Source organism: Ochlerotatus camptorhynchus, unplaced genomic scaffold (genome assembly GCF_037179485.1).
Source record: "Ochlerotatus camptorhynchus isolate MF236.1 unplaced genomic scaffold, CSIRO-AGI_Acam_v1.1 ptg000298l, whole genome shotgun sequence".
In the NCBI taxonomy this organism is placed as follows: Eukaryota; Metazoa; Arthropoda; class Insecta; order Diptera; family Culicidae; genus Ochlerotatus; species Ochlerotatus camptorhynchus.
The window spans coordinates 1,054,933-1,080,084 of NW_027040786.1; the positions used below are offsets into that span (position 1 = coordinate 1,054,933).

The 25,152-nt window shown below is 39.3% G+C and overlaps 1 protein-coding gene across 2 annotated transcripts in view; it reads left to right on the forward strand.

Moving 5' to 3' along the window:
• Positions 1 to 8,507: 8,507 nt before the first annotated feature.
• The window catches only part of LOC135706940 (homeobox protein Nkx-2.1), a 122,009-nt gene continuing 105,364 nt past the window's right edge, over positions 8,508 to 25,152 (forward strand). The window contains exons 1-3 of one of the 2 annotated variants that reach the window (XM_065228628.1): positions 8,508 to 9,630; positions 9,798 to 10,036; positions 16,059 to 16,109. In XM_065228628.1, the coding sequence (XP_065084700.1) occupies positions 9,353 to 9,630; positions 9,798 to 10,036; positions 16,059 to 16,109 (568 nt within the window). In that variant the 5' untranslated portion in view covers positions 8,508 to 9,352. The remainder of the gene's footprint in view (positions 9,631 to 9,797; positions 10,037 to 16,058; positions 16,110 to 25,152) is intronic. The other variant, XM_065228629.1, reaches the window with a different exon arrangement.

A 25,152-nucleotide genomic window follows, 5' to 3' on the forward strand; every position in this document is an offset into this window, starting at 1 on the left:
ATAAACAAGTAATGTTTCCAGCAGAGTTTTTCCCGAGAACATTTCTCGCCTAACTTTTCAAAAGGTCCTAAGTAACAAAGTAAACAAATCGAGTTTATAAATGCACATTGTAACATTTGTACCTAAGAACATTATGCACACACACACATTCAGATTAATGTCAATTGGATTGAGAATAGAAGAACTATAACAGTGATGATGGTTTCAAAATTTTCCACGGGAAAGTATACGAATGCAATCTTAAAATGCTTTTATTTTGCAAATGGAACATTTTATTTAAATCTGGTTGCTGCTACAGTGGTAGAAAAGCTCAAATCTATGTGTACACCTAAAAATCTGAAAAGAAATTAATTTTTCTGTATTATTTGTCTATTGAGTAGTCCTTAAGTTTTCTACTAACATAGCATCAACCAGATTTAAATAAAATGTTCCATTTGCAAAATAAAAGCTTTTTAAGATTGCACTCGTATACCTCACCGTGTAAAATTTTAAAACCATCATCACTCTCATAGTTCTTCTATTCTCCACGAGTGCCAACTTTGATTTGCCAATACACCACTATATGCGCTAGGTGATTATGATAGGAAACGTCAACCAAACCGTTTGTTTACATCAAAATTACAATTTTTACATATCAAATTAACGCATATTTTTATGTATATCTTGCATATTTCCATCGGGAGGGTTCTTTCTTTATTATTTTTCACTTATTTGAACGGATTTACAGCTCAAATAACACCACATTAAAAATCCGGAAGATCATAACCGCTGCAGCTGCGCTGGGACATTTATATAAATCTTCACTTTTCTTAACAAAAATATGTGAAAGCACCAGCCGAATCGCTGCAAAATCGATACAGAATACAAAATATTCCATGTCGATGATAAGGCATTTTACGAGACAGATCGAGTCAGCTGATTTTATTCTGTTTACTAATTTTGACATTTACCTGCGGGCCGAATATCTTCATTCGCAACTACACGGCCATCAAAAGTGACTCACGGAGTGTGTTTAGCTTGCCTACTTTTGGGTAAATCCGTGGCAAGCCCATACACTCGTGAGTTACTTTTGTTGGCCGTGTAGAGAATCAAAACAAAAATATCAGACGTAAACAATAACAATGCCACGAGCGGCCCGCTAGGAACTGTCATCAAAACGTCTCGTAAAATGGCTTATTATGGATAAATTAATCAGAAAAGGTGAAAACATTTTCCACTTCCTATACGCCTTTTTAATTTACCATCAACGTAGAGCGCGCCACGCGAGTTCGAGAAGAAACGTAAACCAAACCGTTTGTTTACATCAGAATAACTGTTTTCACAACGCAAATTAAAGCACTTTTTTAACTCAACATCTTGCCAATTTCTATCGTTAATTGTCTTATTGTACGATTTTCCACAAATCTGAACTGATTTGCACCTTAACTATTCACACACAAGAAATCCGGAAGATCATAACCACTAAGGCACTTTTCTAATTTTCCATTTTTCGCAACAAAAATATTGCTGAACACCAGTAGGATCTTTTCAAAAACGTAACAGAATTAAATTTTTCAACTGTAGATTAAGTTTTGCAGCATCTTAAATGAATCAATTTATCACGAAAAGTAAAAAAGTGTTCCGCTTCCTATGTTTCAAGGAAAAATTTATGCTCACAACACTCTTTTTGACGTTCTCCTATTCACCACCAGAGGTTGAATCGATCGTTTAGTTTCTGTTAAAAAGGCCTATTAAAGGTCTTTAAAATTTCAAAAGTTGATTTGGTTTAAAATAGTATCAAAAAAGATTTTGTCAATCTTCAACCTCGTTTTTCTCGAAAAGAGTGAAATGTTAGATAGGACCCCTTGAAAAGTTAGGCGAGATTTAGATTATTTTCAGTAGCTTTAAACGCTGTCCAGACTGGAGAGTTATAACATGTTATAACGGTTGTCAAATAATTTTAACACAGGAACCACCATCAAGATAGCGCTATAACATGTTATAACTCTGTAGTCTGAACGTACTATACACTCAGAAATGTAAGAAACGGCTAGCTCACTGGTACTCTTACCTGTCTCTAGGGCGGCTCATCCACTTATTCGGAGGACTCACAACCCAACACTAAAGCGAAGTGGACAACACAGTTTCCTAAGTCGACATGCATGGGCTCGTGTAGTTGGAAAAGAATAACATACAAAATAGATATCATTTTCTTAAATTTTATTGAGGGACATATCACATAAATGGGATGGTACCGGTGCGGCCGATCTGCAACGTTGGGGCCCTTGGTTACATGCGGAGAGATAGGAAGGAGGGTTCTGTTTCATACCTGTTGCCCTGCAGGGGCTTGGAAGGAAGAGTAGAGCTGTTCGAGGTTAGGTGCTGTCTCTCTACCTTAGCCCGCAGACGGATGGGAAACTCATCGGCATCAGTAACAATAAGCGGGGGCGAACCCTCCGGACCTCACTGTACTTCTGCCTCAGAAACGTCCGTTTCACCAAACCGAACGCGTGTGGTACAACGATAGTAAGGGGGTCTCGTTGGCCACTGGCTAGTAGGGTGTTTCATTTTGAAAAAAGTGATGAATTTTTGATAGGCCACCCTCCAGTTCGATTCATAGCCCCAAAATATGAACCTGTGCAAAAAATGGTAAAGATTGATGAAGGTTTAGAGGTCGCGCCAATGATTTGGATTTTGTATGGAGATTTTGGTGAATTAGTATGGGAAATTATTGATTTTCGTTTACATTGCTCTAACTTTGGTTGTAGTTGTCCAAACGTTGAAAAAAAAAATATGTGGTTGTCATGACAATGATCAACAAGCCTGTTGTTGTTGCGATGAAATTTGCGTTGTTGCCTTGTACATATTCATCTGTCAATTTACCCTATTTTGCCATTTTTTCACATTTTTATAATTCTTGATACGCTGCAAAACTGAGCGTAGCAACTGTAGGCTTTTTGTTTATTGCCATAGCAATAACATACTAAATTTTTTCGACATTTGGACAAGTAGAAGCAAAATTATAGCGATATAAGCGATTTTTTAAATTCTTCCATAGTAATTCCCATACAAATTTCAAATCATTGGCGCGACCTCTAAACCTTCATCAATCTTTACCAATTTTTGCACAGGTTCATATTTTGGGGCTATGAATCGAACTGGAGGGTGGCCCATCAGAAATTCATCACTTTTTTCAGAATGAAGCACCCTACTGGCTAGCCCGTCTCGTACGTCGGAGATCAGGATGATGGAAGGGTCTTCGTCGTGTCGTTGTACCGTTCTCCTGCACTTCTCACGCGGCCGGGATGTGGTTCTCCGTCCTCAAAAAACCTTGGGGCACTTGATCTTGGCCGGTGGAACCGGAGGCGTATCGTAGTCACGTGTTCACCCAACCTACGACGCGGGGATGCTTCTGTTCTGTCCCGCCGGATGCTCTAAACTTGACTGGCGTGGCTGGGAACGGGTTCAATGTTCCGGAATACGTGGGGTAGCCGCACTGTCTGACCCGGAACCACGAGGATACTCAGAAGGCGTCCGTTCGTTTAAAACTTGAAGCAGCTGGCGCCTGCCGGTAAAACGCGGCTACCACGCAGCGGGTATAAAGTGGCAACTGCTGGCCTTGTAACACGGCTGGTTCGGTACCAGGAGAAACTCGCTGATCGTGTTCTTCACCGAGGTCACAAACGCGGCGGAATACACTCGCGGTCGGTCTCAAAGACCTTTAATTTTCCGCACTAGAAAAATACTCCAGATTTTACACGGTCCTTGACGTCTTCACTGGTCGGGCATCCAAAATCCACTGCTTGATCTCCTTCTTTCCTTCCTCCTCTTTCCTTCCTCCTCTTTCCTTTCTCATTATCCATTATCTCGATCTAGATGCGGCGAAATCGCTTTTCGCCCGAAGCGGTGGAGTAGCGATTATCCATATCCTCTCAAATTCGGCAATGATGAGGTAGAGATGCGAACAGTCCAGGCGTTAGTAAATTTTAATAAAGGGTGATACGGTCAAAATTTGGTCAATATCAACTAGACGTATTTCTTTCAATTTTGCATTTAAAAAACCTGAACACCCCTCATTTTGAAGGTGTGTGTGTGTAGAACGTTGCTCCTATTTTGATTTTGGAATTCACTCTTCAGTTGTCAAAATGCCGTCCAAGCAAGAAGAGCAGCGTATCAAAATTTTGCTCGCGCATCGCGAAAATCCGAGCTACTCGCACGCAAAGTTGGCAAAATCGCTAAAAGTTGCCAAATCAACCGTTACAAATGTAATTAAAGTGTTTGGGGAACGTTTGTCGACAACCAGGAAGTCTGGATCGGGGGGAAATCGAAAACCGAAAGCCGCTGAGACGACAAAGAGTGTTGCCGGTAGTTTCAAGCGAAACCCTAACCTCTCTCTCCGAGATGCCGCAAATAAGCTGGGTGTATCGTCTACAACCGTGCATCGAGCCAAAAAACGAGCCGGACTATCGACTTACAAGAAGGTAGTGACTCCAAATCGCGATGATAAACAAAATACGACGGCCAAAGCGCGATCCCGGAGGCTGTACACAACGATGCTGACGAAGTTTGACTGCGTGGTAATGGACGACGAAACCTACGTCAAAGCCGACTACAAGCAGCTTCCGGGACAGGAGTTTTATACGGCAAAAGGAAGGGGAAAGGTAGCAGATGTTTTCAAGCACATGGAACTGTCAAAGTTCGCAAAGAAATATCTGGTTTGGCAAGCCATCTGTACCTGTGGCTTGAAAAGCAGCATTTTCATAGCTTCCGGGACTGTCAACCAAGAAATTTACGTGAAAGAGTGTTTGAATAAACGTCTGCTGCCTTTCCTGAAGAAACACGGTTGTTCCGTACTGTTTTGGCCGGATTTGGCATCTTGCCATTACGGTAAAAAGGCCATGGAGTGGTACGCCGCCAACAACGTGCAGGTGGTTCCCAAGGACAAGAACCCTCCCAACACGCCAGAGCTCCGCCCAATTGAGAAATACTGGGCTATTGTCAAGCGGAACCTAAAGAAGACCAATAAAACTGCTAAGGGCGAGCAGCAGTTCAAGGCAAACTGGCTTTCTGCGGCGAAGAAGGTGGACAAGGTGGCTGTACAAAATCTGATGGCAGGGGTCAAGCGTAAGGCCCGGCAATTCGGATTTGGAAAAGCGGAAGCCTAACTGAATATTTTTCCTGAATTTTATACTAATTGAACTTGAAAAAGAAATTTAATTTGATTTTTTAAATAAACGATTTCACCGATTTACACGCGTTTTCCCTTGACCAAATTTTGACCCTATCACCCTTTATGTGCAAACGAATATGCACTATTTTGAGCTTTGAAAATTGTCATTATGATGTAAACAAACTGATAGGATGAAAGTTTTCTCTCAAAATCGACTAGCGCACTCTACATTTATGGTGCATTAAAGGAGCCTATTGGCAAATCAAAGTTGACACTCGTGGAGAATAGAAGAACTATGAGAGTGATGATGGTTTCAGAATTTTTCACGGGGAGGTATGCGAGTGCAATCTTAAAATGCTTTTATTTAGCAAATGGAGCATTTTATTTAAATCTGGTTGCTGCTCTTTCCTATCGAAGCGAGTTTTGCTATACATAGCCGGTCACAGCTTCTTACACCCCCCTCTTCCTCCTCAAATTCTACGTCATTTATGAATGTTCCTTTATTCGATCTTTCTCCTAAAAGGGAGCAGGCTTCGATAGGAGGACTACCCGCGATAAATTTCGAAACGGTTCACCATAATGAATATTTTATTCATAATTTCGATGTTCATTCACATGACAAATGCTCCAACACTAACTTGGCGAAGCAATTAGAACTATGCCTCAAAAGCCGTAGTGAACCGTATCGGTTCACGAAACCACGCGGTTTAGGTTTCTCATCGTCGGATTATCGAGAGTGAGGTTAAGAAGATGCTGTTTTAAAGAGAATCGGATTACCGAAAGGATACTGCACTGAAATTCTGGTGCCACAAATTTCTAATCCTACGTAGGGTCCGTTAGACTAAAAATCGTAGCATCGTTTCTCGCTGACATCGCAATATCGCTAATGACGCCGGAAATCGCTTCGCGCGCTTCGGTTTAGTGCAGGTGCCACTATAAGTGAAACACAAAAAACAACGCCCCCTCCTCCCACCATAGCAGACAGTGCCACTCAATACTCCACCCAGTCAACCTCAATGGAGCCGACCGATTTCAACAAATTTGAACGCAAAGTTTCAAGAACTGCGCACCGAATTCACAAAAGAATGATACTAATATCCAAATGTAGTACATCCTCGAGGCTTCATTCGCTGAAAAACGAAGCGCCGCTAAACCTCCCATAATAAAGCCATTATTAAAAAATTGAAAAACTCCTGCATACACTTTCAGGTAAGTAGCAAGGTAGGTAGAAGCAAAACCAACCATCACATCGTCAGTCAGTGTTTCAGTGAAGAGTATCCACGGGCAACGGGACGCGGTGTACCTACTCCGTTCAGCTAAAGATGTAAAGGCGTAACAAAAAAGATTCAACTTCATGGCTCTGTGTTTCTCTGTCTCAGTCTCTCGCTTAGCTTTGGCTCTACGTCCACTGGTCGACGAAAAAGAGTGGCCACTCCAAAGCTCGCTAGACCGCGCTGAAGCGTACTTTATTGACACCTAGTTTTCGTTCATATCTCATTGCTTGATCGCCAGTCATCCGTGCTTCCTTCCATCTTTGCGCGCTCAATGGCAACCATGGATGCCCACCATAATCATCATCATCATCACCACCAGTCCAGAGCAGAGCGTGGCAACGAGTTCCGGCCATGGCACGACGACGACGACGATGACGACGACGTTGAAGGCGACGGTACAATGCGAGGAGAATTCCTATTACCCAGCGTGGACATGGACAAGCAGAGAAGTGATGAAAGGAAGAGGATGGACTTGTGGGAGGAGGATCCCGGTGTATTCGCCAGTGGCCGAGTGGTTCTAAAGTCTTTTTTGTGCTGACGCTGTTGAAACTAACTTGTGTACCTTTCGTTGCTCCGATGGTGCTCATTACTGGCCTGTGGTCGCGCTCACCACTTCCTGCTTTGCACCCTTCCGTCAGTGCTTCTTCAGTATCCATGTCCGTAATAATGTGAATGAGCCTCGCGTGTGAAGAGTCCACTTGAGTATCCTTTTTCACTTTCACCGCTGGACCAACCGACGGGCGAACGGACACGCTAGTGGTGACCTGATGGCTCCGAGAGTGCGAAGTGGTTCCTCAACGTGCACCGTCGTCGTCTTCTTATGAGGTTATCCAACAGCTGTGAGAAATTCCATTAGACAAGTTGTATGAAATTGTAATTAAAATATTAGCACTGAAAAGAGTGCCGGTGCCTCTTCCTGCTACTGCCCGGATGCCTGGAAAATCAATAAATCGACCTCTTGACTCGTTTGCAGTAGCAGCGCTCCGCAAAAAAAAATGCTTTATTTTCTACTTTCTGCTCTCAAACGGTATCGCGTCAAAGAAAGGAAAACAATAGAGACGAGTGAGCGCAAGCAATTGCAAAATAAGCTTCTTCTTACTCGCACCTACTCGTAGCTCGGCTCGACTCGCGCCTGCTCACTATATGCTATTCAGCCAAACTGTGTGACAACGACGATGACGGGGGAGAGCTTTATTGTATTACTCCACTTACACACTCTTGAAAAATTGTTACTGCACACATATTTCACTCTTCACAGTCGCATAAATCGAATCATCATTGAGATCACACAGAAAACCCACTCATGGCGCAAGCGAGTGAGCAGGATGGAGATCTCAAGCCGGTGCAGACGCTCAAGACAATCGCGCTTCCTATGCTGCATCGCAGCACAGCATCGGTCCAAGGGGGCGGGAATGCGGGGGTGGGTTTCAGAGAGCCTACACAGAACAGAGAAAAGAGCGAACACAAAACACAATAACAATTTTTGGTTGGATAGTTGTCATTGAAAAGACACGCCTCTCGAGTGTCTTGATAAGGGCACTCGAAAACCAATCGGATGGTTAATAAGAGTGGCGAGAGAGAAAAATGAGAACTCGTAGCATATGCGGGAGCGAATGCTTGGTTGTGTGGGTTCCTTGGTGAGCAGAGCGAGCGTGCGTTAGTGCAAGTAAATGATCAATGGCTGAGAGAGACGGAGAATCAGTGGATGGAAGATGGAACGGGACAACTGATGGCACGGTGGGCGTGGCCCAATATGAACAGTGTGCGTGAGTTCAAACGCAATGGATGCTTCAGGTTCGCGGAAGCTGGGGTGAGAATGAAATAGGGAGTTAATGATCAATGAACGCCGGAAAAGATGCAACGCTGTGGAATGAGTCCTGTGTGCGATAGTATTGGTTTGAAGTCGTAAATCATCTGGTTGAGATGGCCTCTGAATGATGCGCGCTTTCTTTCGCAACGTAAGAGCACTTGGGTAAGAGCGAGCAGGCGCGATATCGAGCGATACAGGAATGAGCAGCAGTAGCTTGTGTTTTTCTTCACTTCCCTTCAAGTGCACGGCATAGAGTTTCTAGAGGGCTATCAGATGCAATGGTAAAAAGCATACTCGTCAGTATATTGTAGACCTCTTAATACATTTGACGGATCCGTGTCGAGTGGAGTATTTTCGCGCTCTCTCACAGTGTGGCGGAGTGTGTTGTTACAAACCCAGGTACCCGGGCTCTGAGCTTCTGCTGTGTGGAGTGTGTTCTGTGCCGTTCTCGGCGGGTCTTGAGTTATCGTGAAACGCCGTGAATCGAGTTGGTCTCGTGTTTAGTGTCGCGCGCGCGTGTCGTTGTGCAGTGCCCCAAAGAGTGGTCCATTATCATCCATCAATCGGTTATTTATTGTTATTATTGCCACTAGATTGCAATTGCCAAGTCAAAGAGCGACCCGGTCGTCACACGCGCGGGGGACTTTCTCGAGTGGGAGACTTAAGTTCAAGTGCTGAATTATCGTAACTCTTCGTAGTGAGTGTGCGGTTCCTGATGTATTTGTCCATTTATTATCACGGTAGGATCCTTGATTGATACTTTTGCGCGGAGAGAGCAAGAGTACTCGTGACCAGTGTTTGCTTGTTTTATGTTTCCTGAAACATGCTCTCAGTCAGCGTCTGAGCAGTTGCCCCAGATTCAAGGATTACCAAGTCAAGGTCGGTCCTTCAGTGAAGTGCTCGTGACTCCAGAACTTCCCAAGCTTGAACCTGATGACTTCCGAAAACGATTAGGAACCATTTGAGACATGACCCGACAGTGAAAGTGTGTAGATAACTCTTTAAAACAAAACAAAAATACAGTGTATATACTATTATCGTTGGTGAAAAGCGTACCCGTAGAGTAGCAAACCCAGTGATTGCCAGTGTGCTCCAGTGTTGATCAATTACGCACGGTACATGTCCACCACACTTTCCAGTGTATCTGGAGTGTATCCAGAAGATTCAGAGCAAGAGCATGGACTGTTACCCGATTTAAATGGAGTGGATCTGGTTATGAGCTTGTCGCCGAAAGGAAACCATCATCATCACCATTTGACCAGTCTACAGCACCTGCAGAACCTTCAGCACAATTCTCTACACAGCCATTCGACGCCTTTTAGCGTCACCGACATCCTGAGTCCAATCGAAGAGTACCGCAAGCTGGAACTCAGCGCCAACCCACCGTCCCCATATAGGTTAGCATCATAACTCTACGGCACCTTAACTTCCCCATAACACCTCTCACCCCTGATCGCTTGCTTAAACTGTATCTACCTTGCTCATCCACCATTTCTTCTTCTAAATGCATCATCCAAACGATCACCTGATCCAACGACACACTAACGCGTAGATCCAATTCCAGCGGCGGGAGCAGCGTAAACTCGCCCAGTGCCCTCGGTTCCAACACAGTGTCGGTGTCGGCAGCGGCCGCAGCCAGCAGTATGGCCAACCCGTACGCAATGGGTCCACTGTACCACAGTCCGGGCGTGCAGAGCTATTGCGGTCCAACCGATAACCTCTCGCTGGCCGGCCACTACACCGATATGCGCAACTCGGCCGCCGGATGGTACGGCTCAACGGCCAGTGATCCCAGATTTGCAAGTGAGTAGCATTTCAATTATGTTGTATGGGAGATGTCCACTTGGGAATTTATGTTACCGAAAATGTGAATCTGGGGGGGGAGATGGGCGAGATTTAGTTTTAGATGTTTGGAGAACCTGGTTTGGTGAATGTATGAATATTTATGAGCTCAAAGTTAATCCCAAAATTATAACATTTCGAGCAATTGTGAAGATGTGCAATAACAGTTTATGATCCTTACATATAATAAAATTTTACTTACATTATTGATTTCGGCCATTTCAATATTAAAATCATAAGCTTATTTTTCTGAGTTGGTTAGAAATGCTATTTTTCTGTATAGAATCTCACAGGCCATCATTTAGATTCAATTTAATGGAGTTCAATTATTGCGTTGAACTACGTTCAATCGAGGGGTGCGTTATTCCCAATTTGAATGCGTGGTTGAGATTTTTTGAAATAATACGTAATTTTTAATACGTTTTTTACACAGTTTTGTTTACACTAAATTCTGTTTTAACGCGTATGGGTACTGTATTTTTAATATCACCAGATTTTTCTATTTTTTTTAATGACCAAGTTGTCTTAAATTTGGTTGAAAATTGAGATCACGCGATCAAAAATAGAGACGAAAAAAAAAATCGTGTAAAAACACGTAAATAAAGAGTATTTGAAATCATCTTGATTGAGATAGGGGCTGTCCATGTCCATATACCACGTGGACAGTTTATGAGAGGATTTAGACCCTTCCCCTCCCCCTACGTGGGTCAGCCCCATATGCGCATTGTTCTCTAGTTTGCGTTTTAGAAATGTAGCCAATCAAAATTACTCACTTAGGGTAGATGTACCACTTATGGCTATACGTTCCTGTTATGGTGTGTTCCAATTATGGAATATGGGATTTCTTTAGGTCATAATTGCAACTCACCATAATAGGAACGTACACCTACCCTACATATATTTTATATTTCTGTCATCGTTTATTTAAAATTGGTTAAAGATACGAAGCTCCTTAAAAATATTGACATAAATTGCGACTGAAATTAACAAGAAGACTTCTTGATAATTTTTTTTGTTCGTTTTGATTTTTCTAAAAGTATTGTAAAAATATATAGAAAATTAAAAAAAATATTTTTACATCAGATTTGACTAGTGCCCTCCACGATCATCTAACATTATTACTTTGTTTCTAACTGGATGTAATATTTAATTAAAAATGAAAGTGTCCGAAATTTGAATCGTCCGAAATTTGAATCGGAAGGGTATAAAAATAATTTTTCTATCTCATCATGTATCAAAGTTGGATTTAAACCAAATCCAAAAGTTTACATTTTACTGTTTTGTAATCCAGGGATCGAATTCCATACACCTAAGAAATGAATTAAAATCCGAACATTTCTTATAAAACGTCTACTTTTTGTATGAGCTGTACGGATTTCGGTCCTCCACGGATCTTGTTCAAGCAAAATTTAAGATAAATTATCTGTGTACCGAATGCGTGATAATGTTTGCACCATCGTACAAATAAGGTTCCCGTGTCACCTGTGCGTACAGTGCAGGGTGGCAAGTGAACCAGGAAAACAAGGAAAATGTCGGGAATTTTGTTTTTCCAGGAAAAACCGGAAAAAAACCGGGAATTTTTAAGTGAAACCAGGAAATTAATAATTTACAGATGCATTTCGGTTTGAAATGATGACGTTACTATTTATGTGTGATGCGTGCAAAATAATATATCTGTATATTGCCAGTTCAGAGAAAATTAGCATTTGTCGTCAAATTTGACTACCGAAACTGACAATCGTCACTGACAGCTGCTTTTGGGATTTTCGAACATTGAACCAAAATCGTTCCTTGACGACCGAGTTGTAGACCTTGTTCGCATGACAACACATCAAATATGAAAAGAAACATTCAAAACAACAATTCAGGTGGAAGTTCGCAAGATAAGTTGAAGAAATTTTGAAATATTTGAATAGAAAACTGCTTTTCAGCGCACTGGCAAAAGAAGATCCTCTAACCAACCTATGGACTACTACACTATTTCATTTCATGAGGACACCATCTCCACAATTATTTAGTATATTTTAGTGTTACCTGTGGTTCCAGTATAGCCTGATTGATACAATTGATAATCCAGCGGATCGAGTCGATTGCATCAAGAGGGTTCGATCTGTTTTCAACCGAGGCTTCGGATAATGATAGTTATTATCCGGTTGTGATTATGTTTGACAGCTGCGGATGTTGCTTCTTCTTATTTGTGAAATGTCGATGCATGCTAAGATATATCCGGAGAACTTTGAGATTAGGGCGTAATTGTTTTTGTAAAAAAACACGCCAATTTCTCGTGAATAAAAAAGAACAATATCGCGAACAAACTATACTAAATGATAGAGGAATAATTCCTCTACCGGTTTGTGTTGTTAGTTTTTGAGATTGAGCTTCAATTCGCGAAAAATCGGCAAATGACGTGTTTGTTTACAAAAGCAATTACGCCCTAATCTCAAAGTTCTCTGGAATATGTGAATCAGCAATATTCAATACACTTTGATAATCGAGCAGAAAAGCATCAGAGCTTTCGTTGCTGCTGATATGACAACGCAACTTTGCTTTATGTTCTCAGGCTGTGTTCCAATTGGTGAATTTTCACTTAAATTTGACACTTCGAAAAGAAATTAAGATGTTCAAAAATCCCTCTGTTGTTGACCTTCCTATTTTCGAGAAGGTGTTTGTAAAAATTGATTCCTAGTCGGTACAATAGTAGGTTTATTTGAAAAATTTTCTTCTGTCAAATTTAAGAGAGAATTGACCAAATGGAACACAGCCTCAGTACAAACACGATGCAAGCTCATATAAATCAGTGCACGGTCCCTAACCTCACAATTTGGTCTTGTTGTATCCCTTTCATTTAACACCAAATTAAAATGATGGCAACAGATAACTATGAATGTGCACCGAAACAAACCACCCGAAATTGTCAATTTTGGCATCTACGTGCACTGATCTATCACAAATCTTGCTTTCGGTGCTGGATATGTACGTGATTGACAAGAAAAAGTGCGAGCTTTCATTAGATTTCGTTGTTGAATGAAAATTGTTACCCTTTTTTACTACTCTGAACGCGATGCCTCCGGCAAAATGTCTATCGGAAAATTGGCTATGTTTGAAAAATCATTGCTCTACAAGTTATCGATGGATTTTAAATCAATTGATACCGAATAAATTTTTAATGTATGTTGTTTCAGATAAGGCCATTAAATTTGAAATTTGCCAATAAATGGCTGATTTTTCAAACATTGCAAGTTTGCCGTTACACATTTTACCGAGGCTTCGGGTTCGAAGTGTTAATGACATATAAATGCCAATATCGCCAATAAGGACCAATGTACCCATTTAGTTAAACCAGGATTAAGGCTTGAGCGGAGGTCAAGAAATTGGCCTTAAGCCGCTTGATCACAGTAGACGTTAGCTTAGTGGAAAACCTTGGGCTGAAACAAATACTCAGTTAATGGATATGTATCTGTCAAAATTTAATTCCAATTTGTTGACATGGTCCACTCTGAATGCCTTGGTTTTCTTTGCATGCACGTAACCTACAGCTCATACCGTAGTAGGCTGTGTATAAAAGAAAATGATTTACTTAGTTTGACAGTTGCACCATGACGAAGTGGCAGCGTATTCGTGATTTGTCCCACGCGCAAATTTCGCAAAAAGACATTTCAATCGACGTGGGAGTGTCATAAGGGTTTTAGACCGAGAAAAGAAAGGACAACTATCCGCGAAGGTGGCCACAGGTCGTCCGAGGTCAGCTCGTGTTCCGCTGCAGGGTTATCGCTGCTATCAAAAGGAAGATTCGGGTGAATCCAGTGCGTTCAATAAGGAAAATGGCAAAGGAACACGGGATCAGTGACTCTACGGCACGGAAGATCGTAAAGGAAGATTGCGGGGCGAAGTCGAGGGCACGGAAAAAAGCTCACATGATTACCAACCGCATCCAGGAGCTACGACTCGAAGGATGCAAGAAAATCTTGCACTTCCTTAAGCGAAAAAATCCGGTAATTCTGTTCACCGACGAGAGCATGTTTACCGTCGATCCCGTATCGAATTCCAGAACCGACCGGTATAATAGTTCTGTTCCAGTAAAAGACGTGGCCGACGAGCACAAGAACGTGTATCTGACCAAGCATCCTGCCCGGTAAATGGACCCGGTGTTCATTCCAGAAGGCGACAGGGTCAACACGGAGGTCTACATCGGGATTTTAAGTAAGTATGTTCTTCCGTGGATCAAAGCACAGTACGGTCCGAAGCCAAATTTTGTATTTCAACAAGATGGGGCTCCGTGCCACACCTCGAACCGCACTCAGAAGTGGTTGCAGGAACATCTTCCGTTCTGGGCGCCATCCAGCCCCGATCTTAATCCGCTGGATTACTCAATATGGCGCGTCATGAAGGCCAAGGCCTGTTCTAAACGCCACCTGAGTACAGCAAGCCTCAGACAAACATTGACCCGTACCTGGAGGGAAATGGATCCAGACTACATTATTAGAACCTGCCGTACATTCCGGAAGCGTGTGGAGACCGTGATTGCAGCAAGTGGAAACTCGATCGATGATTAACATAGTTTAAGACTCTGGAAGCATCCCCCCTTTGAATAAATAAAAAAAAACTCGAAAACGAAATTTTTGAGAATTTTTTTAATTTTGACATTGCATTACGCATACGGTAGACGATTATATTTTGTCATTTAGGTGCATTCAGTCATTGAGGTGTTTTTAGTCTTTCTTAAATCGTATTTGTTTTTATTAAGGTAGTTATGGGGTTTAATTAGTGATTTTGACTATTTTGAAACATCAGTATGCGCCATAAACAAAAAGATGGAAGAATCGTTATAAATTTTGAATCGTAAAGACTCTGAAAGACTTGAGTTCAAATCTTATCCCGGCAAGTCACAAGTGACCTAAAATGTGTTAAACAAAACAAACAGAACTTGAAGTCAAGTTGCTTTCATTTAAAAAGTCTTGACTATGAAAGCACAATCTGATATCAGACTAATGTACCAACAATTTAAATCAAAATGAATTTTCATTATGATAGAAACTGCAAACTTTAATATCGATTTGCTTTCATTTTGTTAACCAACTTTGTTCGGGTAGCTATTGTTCAATCTTAAATATAAATAAAAACATATCAAAATGGTGAGCCGCAACACCGATACCTTATTTGTTTATTTGTTAATTAATATTTCAACTGACGATTTATGTCTAAATCAATAAAACTTAAACTATTATGATCAAAAAAAAAGAGGCCAAGTAGTCGATGATGAAACACGTCAGCTGATAAATTGAAGTCGAACACACCAAAGAAGTATAGTCGCTATATTCATAGTCTGGCGGATAGAATCTCGGGAACCAATTGAGCTGTCAAATAGCGGAACCAATAAAGAAAATCACCACCAACAACAGAAAAGAGCACATACGCTATTGCGAACAAAACTTCGGAAACCCTTTTCTTGTGACTCAAGGCTCACCTACGCAAACTAACACCACCTTTGGGCTAGGGAAAGTTTCCCCTATCCGATGATGCTGGTAATTTGCGTTTGATTTGCGAGAAAAGAATAATCAACGTTTTGTTTATTAAAGTTGATAGTACCTTTACAATTGTTGGTCAACAATATTTAAACATTTTGCCAAAACACATTGGCAAAACTCTGTCAAAATATCAAAAATCTTGCAAAACAGTAAGTTTATCTTTTTGTCAGAAACTGGTGGCAGTGGCATACTTCCATCCTTGTTCGTTCACGTAAATCTATGTCTTTGTTCGTTGAAAGTAGATACATTTTAATAGAACTCTACTATGCCATGTGAAAACACAGATCAATGTAAAATTGAAAGCAAATGAATGGATTGTTAAATGTTTTCGTGTCAAATTAATATTTGATTGCTGTATATTTCAACTTAGGCTGGGAAATACATCAATGTAGCACATGTAAATTTACAAAGTTTATACTGTGTAGAATAAAATTACTTCCTGTTTTTTCGCCTACTAGAATACCAACACTACTGGCAATACGATATGGATGAATCCTCGAGAATCTCAAGTATGTAAATTCCATCCTCGTATATCCTCGTACTCATTGTACAATGAAGACCATTTTCACTTCATCGATGACAATAACGTTTTGTCTGTTATATTAAATTGATCACTTTGTGCCAAGCAGTTTTTTTTCCAGGCGTTTATCAAATATATTGTATTAACAATATGGTCCACTTTTTTGTTTTCTCAGCGACACGACTTTCAGACAACACTAGCACCCTTGCGTCAAGAAAGGCAGCTAAAGTATTAAAAAAAATACGAGGGATGCTTCAAAGCTTCATCAAAGGAGTGAAACCAAACTAGTTTTAAAAATTATTATCATATTCCAATGGGCGTCTTCAAATGTTGTCAACATGCTGATCATTTTTTCCCGATTTTAATAAATGTATTGAAATTGATTTCTTCTAGTGTAATAATTGCTATTAACAGACCCCTGGGATGTAATCGAACGCTTGCTGTCGACCTTTACTGGCGCTAGATGATGTTGCATTCTAGTCCGCTGCTGAGTTGTTTATGTCATATATTTGCTTTAATGTAATTCGTAAAATTTTGATATTTGTTGATGTCCAAGATGTATTTTCGCTGATATTTAAAACGTTTCTGAGTTGCAAAATTATAAATAGGCCATTATGTTGAATTAAAAAATAAAAAGATACAAGCAACACAAATTTCTCTTACATTCAATGTAAGGTTGGATTTATTACATCCTCTGCATATGTTTCATACATCAAATGTAATGGCAGTTTTTGAATTGGACTGCAGCGTATAAGTAAATTTTTTTAGAATACATAATTTAGTATAAAACCTTCACGAGATGATTTCACAGACGCAATGCATTTGGCGAAACAAACATAGATAGAAAATAAACTAACATAAAAATTACAAAATTATTTTAAAAACCTTCCGTCGATCACATTATAGAATCTGATCATGTTGCGAAACATTACAAATTCTACATACTTTTCATAAAAATATGTTATATAATCTTACGTTTCCTGGTTGGGTGTATAATTCTGAAACTGCTTTAAAATGTTTAATTTGAATTAAGGGATAGAATAACGTTTTGATCTTTCTAAACGAAACGCTAATTTCACTGGATTTTCTTATGAAAATACTTCGCTGAATGCATTCAAACGATTCTTTAGGCTTTCAGCTTCAAATCGATTATATTTTTACCACTGAGAAAAAGCAATCTAGCAGGGTTTTCTTGAAATACAACACACGCACTACAAAATGCTGCTGATTTCGAGTTGCCGATGAAAGCACAGCTGTTTAACACGCAGCTCAAACAGAAAGGTTACCTAATAAAAAGATGTTGTCCATAATAGTCGCTTTAACTAGAGAAGATTGAGCTTTGTAAAAGCGTGTGAAAACAGGTTCTGAAAATTCTTTCGATTGAAATTGTTAGAGCAGCTGGCAGCAAAAGATTGTTAACAAACCAATACTGCAAATGTGTGCGTTCCTTAGAGAAAAAGGCTATAGAAAAGATGGGCACTGCTTAAGTTGCTGAGAATACGTAAATTCCCCTATTATTCTAATTTCCGAAAAAAAAATTCACGTATAAAAACATTTTTTGTAAGTCATCATGGCATAAAGTTGGATTTAAAAAAACACAAAAAATCGACCTTTCGGTTTTGCTGATGGTCCAATTTTTTTTTCATGATGAGATAAAAACAATATTCTACAAGGAAGGACAGATTGTGAGGCTATCCTGAGGCAAATTGACCTGAATGTTCAACCCCGACCGCTTCGTAATAACCTTATGCTAAGACTGCCTCTACGTCGCACAAATTATGGAGCGTACGGTGCGATTTGCGGACTGCAGAGAACATTCAACAGAGTTGCATCTGTTTTCGACTTTCATCTTTCCCGTGATGCGCTTCGTCGAAAGTTTTCTTCTGTTTTTCGCCAGCAGGAGTTAAGATATTGACTATAAGATATACGTTTTTTAATGTTTTTTTTATGTTATGACCATGCTTGAATGTATTTTTTTTCCATAGTTGATAAGGTTTAAATCATTGGGGCTTCATCCAGCCTGTTGATGTAAATAAATAAAATAACAAAATAATAACAAAAATAACAAAATATTTCTACACGTAAATTTACTCAAGAATCTAAGGAAAAAACTGATTTCCTTGGATTTTTGATAATTTTCCCCCATGTTTTTATGAATATAAAAACGTGCCGAACAAAAAAAAATATTTTCGGGCCATTATCTTAGATTTTGAATTAGGTGCAATTAATTGGACCATGGGACTACAGGGAAAGAATTTTGGGGTGATGCGTTGACCTGTAGAGCGGTGAAACGTCATCACTGCACATTTTGGAACGCTGATGATGAGCTTATTGCGGCGGTACCAATCCACAAACAAATCTAGCAGAGCTTGAAGACGATGACAATCCTCAATCGAGTGAACTATGACGTATAGATTAAGATCATCTGCATAAACGAGCTTGCATTTGACTCCCAACAAAGCTGCTACATCATTGAAGAATAACGTAAACAAAAGTGGACCCAGGCTACTTCCCTGAGGTACTGCAGAGGTGCTGGTAAACGTAGAAGCGACACAAGATCCTAGTCGTACCCGAAGAGTTCCTCCACTCAAGTAGGAATGTAACCACGACGTAAGTTGCTCAAACGCTTCTAGTCGGGAAAGCTTGCATAACAAAACCTTCTGGTCGATTTTGTCGACTTGTGCCTTAGCCTCCATGTACCGATCTACCGGGAATAAATCCATGCTGGTCAGTTAAAATGTAGTTCTTCGAGCGATTCAGGACAAATTCGCTCAAGATGATCTCAAACAGTTTGGATGCCGTCGAAAGACTGGTGATACCTCGATAGTTCTTAATATCCCGTTTATTGCCAGCTTTGGAAACAGGAAACATATACGACTGCTTCCACAATGTTGGGAATTTTCCCTGCTTAAAGGATGCATTAAATATGGCTGCTAAAGGTTCTGCCAAGGCAGCTGAGCAACGGCAAAACACCACTGCCGGAATTCCATCTGGACCAGGAGAGAGTGAGGTTTTCAGTCTCCTTGCTTCTGAAAGTACCATATCCCGAGTTACTTCGAATGTGCTCAGTTCCACTAAGTCACTAGGCGCATCAGAGGGAGCAGATTCAGCTTCAACATCACTTGTCATATTTTTATCGAAGACAGATGCAAAGTGTTTAGGAAACATCTCACACGATTCGCTAAGAAAAGTGGACTCTTTCCCATTGAGTAGCATGTTGGACGGTATACTCGAATCTTTCCTTTTGCTGTTGACAAAGCTCCAAACATTTCGGGGGTTACGCCGCAAATTCCACTGGACTCTGACGACGTGTGATTTGTACAAGGTACTGTTAAGTTCAATGTAAGCGATACTGGCACGCTTCGTGTCAGCTGTTCTGTGATTACGTAGTTTTCTCTGGACTGCGTTACGCTCACGCTTCAGATAATAGAACACCTGGACATCACGCAGTTCAAATGGAAAGGTAGCCGAAAAAAAAGAGGCAGCCGACAATATAGCCACACTCATCTGGAGTTTGGAGCCTTGTAAAAACGTTTTCAAACCGTTTTGGACAATTCTGTGGTATGGGCAGCAAGCAGCAAATAAATGTAAACAAACAAACACATCATATATGTGCGTGATTCTGAAAAATTACTAATAGAAGTACGAAGGTTGCTTAGATCGATGAGAATACGTAAATTCTCCAATATTTTTTATTGCGCAAACTTGATTTTCTATGGATTAAATTCGTTTTGTGGATCACGTGCAATATATTTATGGGTAATGCGTACAATTTCAATGCTTATTCTTTAGAAATTCAGCAGTTAATTTTGACAATTGTGTTGCAAAATTTTACATAAGATTTGGATCTTATTGATTTGATCTATAGATAACGCACTAATTTTTAGGTTTTTTAAAAATTTATTAATGTTATATTCAGCCGTAGGCTGGTTCATCACTACACACTTAGAAAAATTAATGTTAGTTTAGGTGCTCTGGGACTGACATTATTTTGACATAAAATTGAGTCATAATAGACGAGAAATTCAGCTCAACTAAACTTACTTTTCGTCGAGTACCGAGCTTTTCAGGTTCGGAGAACTTAATTTTACATAACATGTTTGCTTACGTCTCATCCCTTATGCCAAGGATGGATTCCGTCACGTGTAAGATTACGTATTTCTAAGTGTGTACATTTTTTTTACGGATTTTCACCGTGGATCATATGTGTGTGTTTTAAGGGGAAGCTAACCGGCCCGAAAATTAAAAAAAAAAAATCAGTGCGTCAAAAATTACATCAAAAAAATATTTTTCCTATCTTATCATATAAAAAAAATTGGACTCTCAGCAAAACCGAAAATTCGATGTTTTGTGGTTTTTTGAGTCCAACTTTATGCCATACTGACTTATAAAAACTGTGATTTTTTTTTAGATTTTTGATTTTTTTTTCCAATATTTTTAGAAAAATCAAATCGTATTTTTTTTTCGGAGCGGTGAGTTTCCTGTTAAGGTTCGTTTTATAGTTTTTTAGAAACATCAATTATATTCTATATGCAAACATATATTTTCCGATAAAAACCAAGGTTTGAAAAATAAATAATATTTCAAGTCTTCTGATTATTTTACAATTTTAATACATGGAAGAGTTTTCAAGAATCCAGAATAAATTTTTTTTTTAGAATCTGAAACGTTACATGTGTCAAGAATCACAACTTACAGAAACATTCAAAATGCCAAATGATTTAACAGTTCTATTATAATATATTTCAAATATTTGAAACATAGAAATATGTTATGCTTATTGCATATCATTTTTTTTTACAAGATATTTGGTTCGAACCAAATTTGAAACTTTAGGACATTGACACAAATTTCGATATTCCGCTTCCATTTGGGATTGTGCCACCCTCTTATGGCACCTGGAGCCGCTGTAAAAACTTAATCTTAATCTATGAGATCTTATCGCATTTTCGATTATTCGGTGCTACATTTCATTGCCAAATCCAACAGATGTCTCATTGGTGCTGGAAGAACCTAAGCTTGGAGAAGTTTATCCAAAATCGCTTCCTGAAGTTCCATCGAGTTCGTCACCAATTGACATGGTCGGAAGAAATTTCGGAATAAAAATAGTTGGATTTAAACTAGAAATTTAGAAGAAAATCTAAATTTTACCCACATTGCATCCGGTTGTAATCCGAGTAGCCCACTACCTTTGCAAAAAGTTACAGCAACTTGATTATTACGTAAATAAGTCGTATAGAACTTTAAACATCCCGCTTCCGACAAGCTCTTGCTGTGGAAAACGCTGTGGCAAATTGATAGCTAAATCTATTATCTGACTGTCAGATTTTCCGCAACACATCACTAATGTCCCTAACAGATTCAATGTGTTATGTCTCAGAAGTATATTAAAGCTGTCAAACCCCCTGCATTCATGTTGAATCCAACATGTCTTCGATTTTAAAGTTCTGGGTCTTAAGGGTTTGATGTTTTTGTTCTGAGACCTACTCTGAATCAATGTTAAAATTAATAAGATGCTTAGATATTCCACTTTTCATATGGTTCCAGAAGGGTGTTCAGCAATGGGCCTTAATTTATAAAGAATTGCGTGATGTCAGTTGCATCTTTAGGGATGGATCGAAAGCATAAGTACTGTAGTTACAAAATAAATCATCATACACCCATATAATTTTTCTTTGGAGCTCGATATATCAGGTAGATTCAAACATACAATAATGGTTTATTCTGCAATACTTCTGTTTGTTTTTCGCTAAAACTGTGCAGGTATAGAATATTCAATATATTGTATGACTTTCTCAATCATCATTTATAAGTTGTAAAAGGAGAATTTTGAGTTGGACAAAATAAATCAAACGCCTGATTTCTCATTGAAAATTCTTGTTTAATTCAACTTTCAACTTACATTTTAACACTCTCAGTATTTGGTATGACCACCCTTTGCTTTCAACACTGCTTCCAACCGTCTTGGCATACTTTCGACGAGGTTTTGTAGATATCCTGAATCGATATTCTCCAACACTGCTTCAAGTGCTTCAATATATTTTGTTGGAAATCGATGCTTTATCCACTTTGTTGTCCAAGTAAGACCACAAATTCTCAATTGGGTTGAGATCGGGAGATTGGGGAGGCCATTCCAGCGTTTTGATCCGATTTGATTTGAAAAATGCCGTTGTTTTCTTCGCTGAGTGCTTTGGGTCATTATCTTGTTGGAGAATGTAATTGGATTCCAGGCCAGTTTTCAGTAGCGAAACTTCCAGATTTTCACTTAACAAGTCAATGTACACATCTGCAGTCATTATTCCCTTTATATGAGCCTAGCTCCCAACACCACACCACACAAATGCTCCCCATACCATGGTATTTCCGCCTCCGTGTTTAACCGTCTTTTGAATGTATGGTTTCTGAAGAGCGTCACCAGAACCTTGCCAAACCCTTGATCGCCTTTTCTGTCCAAATAACTCAAATGTGCTCTCATCCGTCCACAGAACTCGTTTCCAGTCCACAGTCATTCCAGCGTACTTTTTAGCAAATTCCAGTCGCTTCCGTTGGTTCCGCTTGTTGATAAAAGGACGCTTCGATGTCAAACAGCTTTTAAGCTCATTAAGTCTCCGGCGAACAGTACGTCGACTTACATTGAGATCCATCGATTCCACAATATGCCTCGACGAATACTTCGGATTCTGCTTAGCCATTCGAACAATTCTGATGTCATCACGATTACTTGTCGCACGATGACGTCCTTGTCCGGATAAATTCCTCACAATTCCTCGTGTTTCGTACTTTTTCTATTTGAGCTGAACAGCTCCAACTGAGATCGAGTACTTTTCGGCAATTTTCCGAAAAGAAATTCCTTTTTCACGATCGCGAATCACCAAATTTCTAGCATCGAGCGAAATCTGCTTTCCCGACATTTTTCACTTTTCAAATGACGCAAACAAAACACAATGGTGCGATGCGCACGCTTCCCCGAACAAGAACTGTCAAATATTACGCCGCGATGCCAAATCTTCAGATTTTGTTTTTATTCGATGGCTGAAAAATAAAATCTTAGGAGTGTATGATTTATTTTGTCCAAGCACAAAAGTGAGCATATATTTAAATTTGTAACAAAAATAGCAGAATATTATAACAATTTTCATTGAGCTAATTGAATGCACCATGAGAAATACTTGAACTTTTCTGAATATACTGCTGAAATTGCATGCAAAATAGCAAAAATATGATGTAATGTACTTTTTTGGGTTGAGCGTATAATTTATTTTGTCCAGTACTAGATAACAAATGAAGTTTTTAATCCATCCCGAAACTATATAATCAATCCCAAACATATAAATGCATAATTGAGAAAATTTTGATTAGAGATTTAAAAAATACCTAAATAAATTGATGTTGATTCGAGGGGCCGCAGCAATTTTTGTTATATTGTGTAATAAAGGTATTAATCAGACTTGGAAGGGATGCTATCTAACATGAAGCTTTATAGTGTGATAATTTATTAGCTAGAGAAAGGTCTGAAAATGGTAGGTTGATAGTTCCTACCCTAAGACAGCAAAAAAAGGTTATCTTCCATTTAATTCCACTTAATTAATTTTGGTATCCATGACAGATACGTATTTCGATTACAATGTGCAATCTTCATCAGTGTCATTCCCACTAAAAAACTTATCAAAATATAATCCCTTAAGTACTCATCCCCTAGGTAAAAAAGTCAAGATCATAGGTATAAAAATGAAACTACAATGTGTAGAATCGGAACCTACCTAACTAATAAAAAACCAAAGATTTAAGTAAACTAAAGTTTACTTAAGTTTACTTAGTTTACTTAAATTTTTGGTTTTTATTAGTTAGGTAGGTTCCGATTCAACACATTATAGTTTAATTTTTATACCTATGAAGGGGGTTAGATTTTGATAATTTCTTTAGTGGGAATGACACTGATGAAGACTGCACATTGTAGTCGAAATACGTATCTGTCATGGATACCAAAATTAATTAAGTGGAATTAAATGGAAGATAACCTTTTTTGCTGTTTTATTTAAGCATTCCGCTAACAACCCAATTTCATTATTTCATTAGTTCCTACCCTCTTCAGACCTTTCTCTAGCTAATAAATTATCACAATATAAAGCTTCATGTTAGATAGCATTTCCAACCAATTCTGAAAATCGTAAACTTCACGTATGAAGCCACATAAAAACACTTTGAAGGTAATAGTGTTGAATTTTAGCTAGAACTGCTTGCTTTTTTCAATCAACAACCTCAACAAGTGCAACAAATTGAGTTTTGATGAAAAATATTAAATATGATAATATTACGCAATATATTTAAAATTTTCACTGGAAATCATATAAAAATGGAGCCTGTCTTACGTTATATTGCATAAGGCTTTGACATGAGATTTTTCTGAAAATATATCACATTTAATGTAATTTTAACCCAAAGATCATTGGTAACCAAAATGAGATAACAAAATATCGGTTATCGAGATGAACTAAATAAAGCCATGAAGAAAATATTCCATTCCAATCACATACTCCTAACTGGAGCACTGACATGAATACTTTCCCCCATCAATCGTGAATGCCTTCGCTCGCTGAATGGAAAGCATCATTGGATCACTGGATTTGATTTTTTCTATCGACCTAATTGGAGTACATACCCCCGAAACAAAAAGGAAAAGAAATATGTACTTCAAATGGAACCGATTTTGTTTACTGCCCAATCTGTAGATAGCAGCCATCAGCCACCCGAACCCATCTATTTCACTAATTTACGGGCGACCGCACAAAAGTAAAGGTATGACGCGAGCCTAGCCGATTTACAGAACTGAAAAATAAAAAAAATATAAATTATTATTATGAACCCTGAATCTCAGGCAGGCTTGACCCGCACTCGTTTGCTCTCTGTACAAGAGGTGGGGGTACTTCACAACCAAGTCGATAGCTTTATTCGCTTTTTTTCTATGCTGTTGTCTGAACAAAGGTTTCCAGCAACACAACATGAAATGCGTTTCGTTTGCGCTGATAAAAAGA